Here is a 12,368-nt window from a genome sequence, read left to right on the forward strand (position 1 = left end):
TTCAACTTTTCAAAACTGAATTTTTTTTTTATTTGTGAACATTTTTTGTTTGGCAGAAATTTACTTCTTCCTTATATTTTCTATCAACAGTGGCCCTCATGAGCCGACGTTAATAAACACACTTTTGTTTAAATTTGCACAAAGATGGCAGCGGGCACCAAAACTTAATTTCATCATAGGGATCTGTCAGAACCAAATGGATCCATGATGTGCTTCATCTGAGGAGTGGGTGCACATGGAGGAAGGACCAACCCAGGGCGCTGTTCCTCTAAGAACCGCCCCTGCAGTTGCCTCATTGTTCATGTGCCAAACATGAACAATGTCCAACGAAAGCCATTTTCTCTCCTGCCTTCATCCGGATCGCCATGTTTCAGGTTTAACATGTTTATTCTTCCTGCAGGAAACAGTTTCAGATCTCAGTATGAAGCAACAAAAGCATAAGTCAGCTGACGTTCTGAGTGAAACATGCCCCTCTTGCCATCGTTCTGCAACATGTTGCTGATAAGCCTCCTCTGTCCGGGATGAAGCCGAGGGAGGCTGAATCCAAACAGGTCCAAAGAGCCCATCATGTTTGTTCAGCCTGATGGAACAAAGTGTTTTCTCCTGGTTGTAGGGCAAACAGACAGCATTCCCTAACCCGATCTGCTCCCCGTGTTTTTAAAAGCTGCATGAGCTCAGATGGTTTTAATCTGATTATTCCTCAGCTTATACTTGGAAAAATCCAACTGGCAAAAGACATAAAACAAAGAACAAGCACAGAAAAGGTGCATAAAAAAGGCATCAGTGTGAGAAAAGGTAGACAATTTGAGAAATTATTTAAACCACAAAACATGTGCAGACTATAAAACATTCCAAAGGTTGAAAATTCTCAGCTTTACAAGCTCAAAAGTATTTCTGAAATTGTTTTAGATTATTCTCAAAATTTCAGACTTTTTTTTCTTGGAAATTTTTCCCATTTCAAGCTCAAACATTAGCAAGTTCTTCCTAAAAAAACATTTCAAAGTTTAATATAAAAATCCAATGACTCCAGCATGACGTTGTACTATAGAGCTGCAATTCAGATTTAAAAGTCCAGAAAAACTAATAGCCCAAGAAATGAACCTTTCCATGAATAATTGTGACATGAAGAAGTGTAAAATTTGCAAACTGACTACCTTGACTCCAGAATGCTTGAATGTATGTAAAAAAACAAACAAACCCTCAGAGCTCATTCTTCTGGATGGGGATCAAAAAACAAGAGATTCTCCCGGCTGTCTAAATAAACTGGACCACCTCTGATCAGCATGACTCAGCAGCTCAAACCTAAGATTTCTGTATCTGTTCTCCCAAGACATGTGACCAGCCTGTTCACTGTTTGTGCCTCAGATCATGCATGTGGAAATATCGCTGGGTTCAGAGAGCAGGATGGATCTTTTTCATGCATAAAGGTTAAATCAATAGTGTAGTACATCCTTTATGCAGAGACCCAACTGTTACTGGACTTTGTTGTATGTGAAGAGTGAAGGTACCAGAGGGGAGGGGCAGAACAGCAGGCTTATTTCTCTGAACGCCGACTGTAAACCTTTGTCGTTTGTTCCTGGCTGCGCAAGATGAGAACAGTGCTGCTCGTTGTTGTCCTGCTGCCTGTGCTGATGGCGACGGCACATCCAGCACCAGGTAGGAAAAGTATTTTAACTTTTAATTGTGCCACTTTTCTCATTCTGTAAAGTCAGATATGTTGTTTTTGCTACTGGACAAAAAGATTTTTGAAACCTGAAAATGAAAACAGCCTCTGGAAGCTGGAGATCTGTTGTTAAAAAAAATGACAACAGGTTGAGAGAAACTTTTACAAATTAATAACTTAAAGCGTAAAAGTTCCCTCAAAGCAGCTTAAGGAAGAAAAGTGCCTCTGGAGCTTTTAATGTATTTAAGGCCACTGCTAATCAGGAATAAAGTATTTAAAATAAGGAAAAAAGCTGCAGAACCAACAAACATAGACATTTATTTTTATCTGCTACCATCACTTTAAATACATCTTGTTGACTGTTGTGTCAGTTAATATTTTTGTTTTTATGTCTTTATTGTGATTATTTTTACCATATTTTACTGTTTTACGTGTTGGTGAATAATTTTTCTGTTGGCTGCATAACACATCATTTCCTGGGAATAATAAAAATACCTTAAAGGCTTTGAATAATAACAAGTTGTATTTTAGTCCTATGCCTGTGTTTGTTGTTTTTATTCCTTTATTATTCATAGTGCATTATTTTAATTGCATTTTAATAGATGTGGTCTTATGATTTGCTGCTGTTTCTGAGCAGGAGTCTTTTTAAAGCAAGATCATAAATATAGATTACAAACAAGCAATAAAGTTTATTCCCCAAAAAAATTTGAAACTGAAAAAAATCCTCAAATCTAAAATGTAGTTTTGATATTTAAAAAATATTTTTTGCTCATTAACATTCAACATTTAGTTTCATCCATAATATTTTATAAAGTTGGAACTTGTGCACTTTCTCAGGCCACAAGTTTTCTGTAGGATTTGGTTATAGGGTCAAAGGCGGCCATTTTGAATCTGATGAACCAATTCTGAGTCAGTTTGGAGACGTTTTTGGTCTTTATCCTGCGGAAGAAAACTAATAAAAATGAACTCTTAGCAACTCAGAGGGGAAACATAGTGGGAACAAACAACATTATTCAGTTTTACATTTGACAATCGGATACACTTAACCATACTTGCACAAAGAACAATAAAAAGCCTAAAATAATAACACTAAACCCTTTAACAGCCTAGTATAGTCAGGTAATATTTTCAAATTACGAGAACATTTTCATACCTGGACTGAAACACCCTTAAAATAAATTAGCATGTACAATTTACTTTGTTGTCTGGTAGCAATTTCTTTTTCAGTAGAAAAAAATTTAATGTTGAAATTGAAATTTTAAAACTTTTTGGAGGCCATTTTTTCTGTGAAACTTTATCAAACCAAATTTTACATTTTTGAAAAGAGTAACTGATTCGATAAAGCAGAAAAATCCTATCCTTTCTCTGTTCTCATTAGGGAGCAGCGAACTTGTGGTTTCTCTAAAAAGTGGCCAAATCAGAGGAGAATATTTGACTGTAAAAGGCACAGAGAGGAGGGTGAAGAGGTACCTGGGGATTCCCTTCGCCAAGCCGCCTGTAGGGCCCCTCCGGTTGGCTGCCCCAGAGAGCCCGGACCCCTGGGAGGGGGAAAGAGACGGCACACAGCAGCCCCCCATGTAACGACCCCAAATCACCAAACAAATCAGCGTTTTCCCACAGGACACTTGTTGATGTCTGCCTCTGCTTCCTGGTGTCCATCTGTTCTCAGGTGCATCCAGGATCGAGAAGTAGTCGTAAATTTTTCCATAGCCATGTTGACGGACTTCACTGTGCCAGAGGTTTCAGAGGACTGTCTGTATCTAAACGTCTACACTCCAGCTGAAGCCACACCAGAAGTTAAGGTGCCGGTGAGTTGAACAGCTGCAGAGATCAACAGAGATAAACAAAGAAACAGTGAACCAGGATGACCTTGTTTAAAATACACTCACAAGAGACCCAGCTGGAGATAAAGAGTTCTTTCTGTCAAGGAGAGTGCACAAAGTTTAAAGCAAATGCTGATGCCTTCATCCAGTATAGAGACACAACTAAACACAGAAACACTGAGGCAAGAGTATTTTGTTAGAATGTCCTTGTAAGAGACATGGAGAATCAAAGTGTACTTTCTATAGGAAAGGAAAGAGAGTACAAACAGTTAATAGTGGGATTAACTGTTTGTACTATCCAATGACTATCCAAGATAGAGACGTGGCTAAACAAAGGAACCCTCAAGTGTTTCTACGTTTTGTTGTTAAAACATGCCCAAAAGACACCCAACAAGAGGTAAAGAATTGAGCAAAGAATATTTTCTGTAGATTAGAAAGGAAAGACAAAGCAGATGTCAGGAAAACATTTGTTATTGCCTAAATCCAGGAAAGAGACCCAGTTAAGCATGGATAGGACTGAGGAAAGAGTACTTTCTATAGGAAAAAAAGAGAGTATACACAAAATCAATGAAAGAAAACCCTGGTAGTGACTCAATCATGGCTGAATACACAAAGGGAGCGAGTACACATAGTTCTCATTAGTCAATCATAGTCATAGTCAATCCAGGATAGAGACATGGCTAAACAAAGGAAAAACTGATCCAGAATTACTTAAGAGAAGCTAATTCATTTACAAAGTTGTCATGTATTCATTGAATAACTTCATATCTTATATGAATTAATCTACTTTCAGCTGCACACAGAAGCTGTGGACATTGCGAACTTTCTAAGGAAGGAAACACAAGAGAAATTAGCATATAGCTTGCTTTCTGTAGCTTTAAACCTTTCAATGTTTGTGTAGTGTGTAAATAATAATTATGCAATTACATTTTCACTAAGCTCAACAGAAGTGGATGTGTAAACATAAATATCGACTTCAGTCTGGGCTGAGTCTGTGTACAGTGTGGGCTTCGACGCATGCTGCGATAAACTGTAGTTCCAATATCCAAAGGTCAGCTGACATCGTCTTGCGTTGTGATTCAGGTGATAGTGTGGATACATGGAGGAGGTCTGGTTATGGGTGCTGCCTCCCAGTACGATGGTTCCTCATTGACTGCGTATGAAAACGTTGTGACAGTCATTATCCAGTACCGTCTAGGCATCCTGGGATTCTTAAGGTAAGAAAGTTCTGATATCCAGATTTTGTTCAAATGATTGCCTAAAGCAAGAACTTGCCTGTTTTTTTGAAGCACTGGAGATGAAAACGCTAAGGGAAACTGGGGTTTGTTGGATCAGCTGGCTGCTCTCAGGTGGGTGAAGGAAAACATTGAGGCCTTTGGCGGCGATCCACAATCTGTCACAATTGCTGGGGAGTCTGCAGGAGGCATCAGCGCATCCATACTGGTAAAGAAAACTCATTCCTTGGGAATGGAAGAGATCACACACTTTTCAAAACTGTTTTATGTTGGATATTTATCACTCCATTTCTCCTGATAACTTACCAAAAGTGTCTTTCTGCACAGACTCTGTCTCCCCTGTCGAAAGGACTTTTCCACAAGGCAATCTTTCAAAGTGGAGTTGCAACTCTTGGGGCCTATACTTCGGAGCAGCCTCTTCTTCAGGCCCATGTACGTTTGAATGTGTTTGTACTCACTCCAAAGGTGGATATCTCCATGATTAGTTCCTTTGGATTTGCTCTCTGCATGTCCAACCGGCAGGAAACAATGGCAAAGGAAAAACTCACAAGGGAAGAGAGGAGAGTCCTGTAGCTGTAAGATACAACCAGGGTCAAACATCAGAATCTAATTTCAGTTACTTAATCTGGATGGATGGATGGATGGATGGATGGATGGATGGATGGATGGATGGATGGGATGGATGGATGGATGGATGATGGATGGATGGATGGATGGATGGATGGATGGATGATGGATGGATGGATGGATGATGGATGGATGGATGGATGGATGGATGGATGGATGGATGGTCTTACATTTCCATCCTTCCATCCATCCATGTGGATCAGGACCCGTTTTTCTAAACAAATAAATTAGAAATGGCTCAAGACTTTTCCACATTTCTCTGGTATTTGCCTCATGTTGGTCCAGTGTGACTCTACGCTTCTCTGTGATTTTAATGACCTCATTTCCTGTCTTATTGCCAGATGATTGCCAACCTTACTGGATGTTGCATCTGCAGCACAGAAGAACTGCTCCGGTGCCTCCGAGGGAAAACTCAAGATGAATTCATTTCTTTAGCCAAACAGGTAAAGAAATGAGTTCTTTACCTGTTTACAGGTGGACACTGTTAATGTCCACCTGTGTTCTGTAATGTGGTTATTTTAGGTATCGAAAACAAATAAATACTTATTCTTATTTCAATTTATCTAGTTAATTTATTTTATATTCGCACAGCAATATATGATTAATTATTACTTTCACATTTCCCTTCCTGTAATCTCCATTCTGATGAAAACTGACTGAACAAAAATTGCCGCCTGTTAACTGTAATACTTACGTTTTCCACCAGATGGCGGAAGTCAGGAGGATTTCTTGTGGTAGGTTTTTGAGGAAAGCGCTTGTACTCTGAGGAAGAGGTAGAAATATTGAAGACACTCGTTTCAAGTTTGGCGCTACAGGATTAAGAGTATATTGATTGTAGGAAACTTTGCAGCTGACCGCCATCTTGGTAGGTGTCTGTAACAACAGCTGGAATGTAGTTACTATGATAACAATACACAAGAGTCTTTCTCTTGCACATTGGTCAAGAGCAGAGTTGGGTGGTAACTAGTTACATTAACTTGAGAAACTTTTTTGGAAAAAATTTACTTTTATAAGTATTTTTAGTACACTGTACTTTTTACTTTTACTTAAGTAAAAATATGTTGAAATACTGCTACTCTTACTTGAGAATAGTTTTGGGCTACTCTGTCCACCCCTGGTCAAGAGCAATGTTCCCTCTAATTTTTCATGTGTCTGGGCGTACACACAAGCTTCCTGGGCACACTGAGGACCACTGTGAGCATCATCAGTGTACACGGCGTGGCCATGCACAAGTATAAATCTGGGATCATAGAAAGTTGCATGGCTTATTAAAAAAATCAAATTACATCAGCAATTTTCATTCGTTTGCTTTTAATTTAAGTGATTTGCTCAATTAAAATAAAAAAAAGAAAAGAAAACATTGCTGTTCATGAGATGCATGCTATAAGAGTCCTGCTTCAGCCAGGGTGAGAAATGAGACATTACACCTTTCAGACATAAATGTTTGTTCATATTAAAACATTCACATTTTGCACAATGAAATGTTTCCTGTAGCTTGTGATGCAGTATAAATTCTTGTAAAATATTTAATTACAGTCTGCCCTTCTCACTTCTTCTCACTTCTCCAGTGGTTGTACACTTTGCCCAGGTTGATGGTCAGTCTGCTTCTTGCTTTATGTACTTGAATTCAGCATATTGACTGTTAATGGCCTCCATAATCTGTGGGTGGAGGAGAATGGCCTCATACTTCTTTGCCAGTGTACAAATGTCTGCTTATCCATAGTCAAAAGTCTGAACTCAACATTTCAATATCAAATGCAGATCATTCCTTTCATTTGATTTGATTCCATTTGATCTTAGAAGAAGTGCATTTCTTTTTTTTTACTTTGGCTTGGTGAGTGGATGTCCCACGTAGACATGATAAGGTGATGGCTTTCACGTTTCTTAATTCTACCGCACTATTCTCACCTGCACGGCCATATGACCAAGGTACGTAACCCACGTACACACAGCCAATCAGCTGATTGGCTGTGTAGCGAAAGTGAATCGTATCGTATCATTGGCTGGATTCCTGTCACTCACTGAGTTCGATCGCAAAGTAGTACGGAAAAAACTTTTATTGGTCCATAGTCAAAACTGATGTCTGAGCTCAATGTCCACTTTACGTTTGACTTTATTTTATGCGCTACATAGATTTTCTTGTGCGCTGAGAATATGTGAGCAGTGCACGATTGCGCAGGCGCGCAGCTTAGAGGGAACATTGGTCAAGAGTATCAGTATACTTTCTTTTTCAAAGCTATGATTTAAGAATGCTTTGCCGCTGCGTTTGCCTACCAAGATGGCGGTTCAGTGGCATGCATCACTTCCAATTTAGACTTGTGGGAACTTATGTATTCCTTTCTGGCTGTGAGAAATTGTTGGGTTTTGTGTTGGGAGTCTTTTTTCTTGCTTCTGTAGCCCTCACATGCACAATGTTTTGTGTTTTCTGTGCAGAGCAAACTTATCCTCGGAGCCACTGTCGACGGCGAATTCCTTCTCAGCACAGCTGATGTTCTCCTGCAGAGGAAAGAAGTTCTGAACGTCCCAGTGATAATGGGCGTCACCAACCATGAGTTTGGCTGGATTTTACCTCAGGTGGCGTTAAAGTTTCAGCAGTGACACGTTCCAGGTGTCTTTGTTTGACGTTGAAGTTTTCTGGACTGGTTTGTTCTCTTTTGGTGGATCGCAGAACTTCGCGCCTCCTGGTTGGGAAAAAGGAATGAACAGGGAGGCGGTGCTGGCGGTGGTCAACTTGTTTAATCCTATAGGGGTGAGATGATAAGAACTGCTTCAATAAAGCTAGAATCAGAGATTTTTTTTAGTTTGATGACTAAACTCATAAACAACTAGAACATTTTGTCAGTTTCTACTCCAAATATATTAGTAAACTTGAATTATATTAAGACCACTGAAAAAAGAGAAAAGAATTCAGACTATGTGTTCAGAATTCTGACTTTAATCTCAGAATTTTAACTTTATTCTGACTTTTGATCTCAGAAAATTAACGTCAGAATTCTGAGATTTAAGTTACAATTTTTCTGTTTTTCATTGGCCCTAATCCTCTTCCGTATAAAACAGTCTACACGTAACTTTCCAGCAAGATATAGGAGATTGTTTTAAGTTCATAATAAATCCTTAATACTGATGAAAAAGTCCTAGTCCACTGTCAGATTATTTCACCTATGACACTGGAAAATGTCTCATTATAAATAGTAACCCCCAAATGGGGGCATCTAAAAGAACTCTAAATATGGAAACAGGCCTTGCCTGAGATTTTTACTGATTTATGAACCTGTGTCTGTTTCAGGCCGCCTCCGCAGCCAACAGTCTCATCACGGATGAGTATCTGAAAGACGCAAAAACCCCAGAGGACATCCGGAACGCTTTCACGGAGGCCATCGGAGACCTGCTGATGGCGCTGCCCACCATCAAGGTGGCCGGATACCACACAGGTCAGAAACAAGATGGCTGACCCACTGTGTTCTGGTATGCATCTCTGCTCACACCTGTCCCTCCTGGCTCCAGACGCGGGCGCTCCGGTGTACATGTATGAGTTTGTGTACGTTACGGATAGACCCACACCCAACAGGCCGAGCTTTGTGAAGGCGGACCACGCTGATGACATCGGCTTCATGTTCGGAGCATGTTTCTGGAACGGACATATCACAATTAATGGTTGGTATGCAAGCTTCCCAATGACGCTCACCACGTCAAACGTCTTTCAGTCGAGTGTACCTCCAGGGTGCTTCAGTTCCAGTTGGTGTCTGATTTCTAGAACAAATAACTTAGTGCACTTGAAATGAGAAAGAAAAAAAACTTACAAATAACTTTTCAGCAAGATATTGGAGTGTGTTTGAAGTAAATAATTCCTTAATATTGATGAAAAAGTACTAATTCCACTGTCAGATTATTTCACTATGACGTGGGGAAAATGTTTTCTTTTAAGCTGTGTGAAGATCATTTACTTCACACAGCTTAAAAGCTTGATTAAATTTGTCTTATATTAAGTGTACTAAAAACTAGTGTAAATAACTGATTTTGTGTTTTTGCAGTGTAGAATGAAGTCTTACCTCCAATTGTTGTTATTGTTCTTGCTGTGCCACATTATATCTGCAGATGTTAGGAATGTAAGTCAACTCATTATGTCTGGAAAATCAGGAGTGAGCACCAGAGTCCAAGTTGGGATTAGTTTGAATATAAATCCATTCCCACCAGCCGTGTTTGATTTGCTTTAATCTAGCTCTAGTCAGTTTTTCTAGAAAGTCAGTCTTTTGGGGAGAGATAAATAAGTAATCAATCTCTGATCCACCTATTAACTTCGATCTCGGTTTGGTTGAAGTGAATTCTGATGCTGTTTGAATACATATGTGAACGCTAGGCGCTCCAGAAGCAGGAAACAGACTATAGCACAGGGAATTCTGGGTAATTTCTGGGTAAATACTACTAAAACAAACATGCAAGTCCAGTGCTAGAGGTAGAAATGGCTTGTTGTCTTTAGCAGTCAAAACAGAAACCCTACAACAGCTAAAATCTGACGCTACTCAATTTCATTTACATTTTGTGAAGAAGAAAATTACGCTCAGTGTCTTCTTCAGAGGTTTTCGTATCATGTCCTTTAGTGGTTCTTGGAGCAGCGCCCCCACAGGTGAGGAGGAGAACAGGTTATTCAAAGGGCATGGATTGTTTGACAGTGCAGTGAGAAAGAAAACATCACTGTGTTAATCCAATGTTCCCTTAACGCAGTAATTATCTGAAAAACAGACTTCATTCTGTGGTTGAAACTCTTCTTTTTCCATCTGCAGTCAACTGCACCGATGAGGATGAGAGGTTTTCCAGGACCATGATGTCTTACTGGGGCAATTTTGCAAGAACTGGGTAAGAAGTGAACATTTGGCCAAATAAATAAACAACATCAATAATTCTGAACATGCAGAAAGATTTTTATCTCAGGGGTTTGCATACAGCTGGATTTTGAGACTAAATCTCAATAAAGAGGACATCGATATATACAAGCACTGTTTTTGCATTTTGCTGAGAAATTCAGACTTTTCCAGCTTCAGTGCATGTTTTGTGTAAAAAAAACTGACCACTTAACTGATGATCATCAACTTCATTAATACTTTATGAATATTTCAGTATTTATGAATATTTCTTCAATTATTTGATTGAGATGAGTAAAAAAATATATATATCTAAATTTTCTAGATAAATCAAGAAAGTTTTGGAATTTGAAAAGTCGAAAATTTGCTAGAAAAAAATGATAAATTTTTGGATTAATCATAGCAATTTTCTTTTAAAAAAAACTTTAAAATTTCTTAGTTTTATAAGTAAAAAAATTCTAGAAGAAAAACTCAAATTTTAGAATTAATCTCATTAATTTTCTGGAAAAAACTTGGAAACGCAGCAGTTTCAAAAATGGAAAATGTTACATTTTTGAAACAGAAACTTCCATTTATTTATTTTATAGACTTTCTCCAAGATTGTTCTCAAAATTTCCGATTTTTTTTCTAGCAAATTTCAGACTTTTAAAACTTAATTGTTTTTTTCTAGAAAATTTTTCTGATTTATCTCCAAATTTGTTGAGTTTTTTTATTCCTGCACCCCACACCTCTTTCTTCAATGATCCTAATAATATGACGTCACAATGAACGCATCAAACTGAAAAAAGCTGCGCGGTTTTGGTAGTGAACTGTACCCGCAACAGTCACTAGAGGGCGTCCTAAGCAATCAAAAGAAGTGGAAGAAGATTTGCACATTTAATGGAGGAAAAGCCGTGTGCTGTGCAGAAAATAAAACAATACATTTGAAAGCTTCTTCATTGTTTCACATGTAATTATCCAGATTGTTTATTGTGTCTGCCTTCTTTATATTTGTCCCCAGCTCTCCTAATGGTGCTGGTCTGGTGAACTGGCCGCTGTACGACAGGCAGAAGCAGGAGTACATGGAGCTGGGTCAGACCCAGTCTGTGAAGCAGAAACTGAAGAAGGACAGGGTCCATTTTGTCACTGCCACCCTCCCTCAAAGGCTGCTGCAGATGGAAGCAGCAGCCCCTAAAGCTGCAAACTGAGCATTGAGTTGTTTTATTTTTAGTTCAGGTTTGTAATAACACTTATAATGCAGTTAATGCTGATCACTGCCTGCAACATCTGGACTCTTTTTTTGTTTGTTTGTTTGGTTTTTTTTTTTCAAACTGGATGTAATTAAATCAAATGTCTTCATTCATGTCATGTAATTGTTGTTTCGCTCTTATTTTCCTACATTAGATTAAAGCAGGATGCATGAATAAAACATAATGTTTATCAGAGTTGCTTGATTCACAAAGAAAGTTTCTGCACAAAGTTTCTTTCAAACTGGCCGATTAGCTTGATAGTGACTTCCAGGTCAGAAACGGAGGCTCCAATTGGTATGAAACAGGGATGTCCAAAGTGTGGCTTGGGGGCCATTTGTGGCCCTCAAACTGACATTGTTTGGTCAAGAAAGGTTAAAAATGTGGCTACCAAAATAGTTCCAATTGGTGATGAAAAAAAATGAACTGTGTTACATGCATTGGTGGTTGCATGTAGGATTTCCCCCCATGTCAGGTTGCTGCTGAGCACCGGCAGGTTAAGCAGGGCCAGCTGGTTTCACTCTACCCCTTGATTAGCATAGTATAAGGCTATGCTAATCAGTGCCAATTGGGCAGCATGTGTGCTGCAGCTTTGTGGTGTTGTGAAAGAGGATTTGTTGTGACTCTCCTGTTTCTTTTCCTTTAGGTTCTCATCTTCACCTTTAAGATTTATTTAGAGAATAAAAGTTTGACTTTACCCTCCTGGTTTTGTCTCTTGATTTTCCCTGGTTTATTTATTGTTACAGCCGCCTTCCAATACCCATAGACTGCCTGGGGGATGTAACACTCAGAAAGATGGCAAAGGCGGGTAATTCACCATCATGAAGATTTCATTCAGATTTCATACATTCCAGTTGTTTTATGACATGAATCATTCTATTTTTTAATTCCCTTTTAAACTCTAAGTTATTGCTTAGTTTAAAATTGACTGGATC

At 38.8% G+C, this 12,368-nt stretch overlaps 1 protein-coding gene across 1 annotated transcript; it reads left to right on the forward strand.

Moving 5' to 3' along the window:
* The first annotated feature begins 1,528 nt into the window (after positions 1–1,528).
* Positions 1,529–12,130, forward strand: ces3 (carboxylesterase 3). Its single transcript, XM_055039395.1, has 13 exons — positions 1,529–1,656; positions 3,042–3,240; positions 3,333–3,471; positions 4,570–4,703; positions 4,776–4,929; positions 5,049–5,153; positions 5,690–5,791; positions 7,782–7,922; positions 8,017–8,097; positions 8,635–8,779; positions 8,853–9,002; positions 10,130–10,202; positions 11,208–12,130. Exons 1-13 carry the CDS (start codon positions 1,590–1,592, stop codon positions 11,392–11,394), a joined length of 1,677 nt encoding a protein of 558 aa, XP_054895370.1. The 5' UTR covers positions 1,529–1,589; the 3' UTR covers positions 11,395–12,130.
* Positions 12,131–12,368: the final 238 nt, after the last annotated feature.

The sequence above is a fragment of the Poeciliopsis prolifica genome, unplaced genomic scaffold (genome assembly GCF_027474105.1).
Source record: "Poeciliopsis prolifica strain line A6 unplaced genomic scaffold, Auburn_PproV2 SCAFFOLD001, whole genome shotgun sequence".
Taxonomy (NCBI): domain Eukaryota; kingdom Metazoa; phylum Chordata; class Actinopteri; order Cyprinodontiformes; family Poeciliidae; genus Poeciliopsis; species Poeciliopsis prolifica.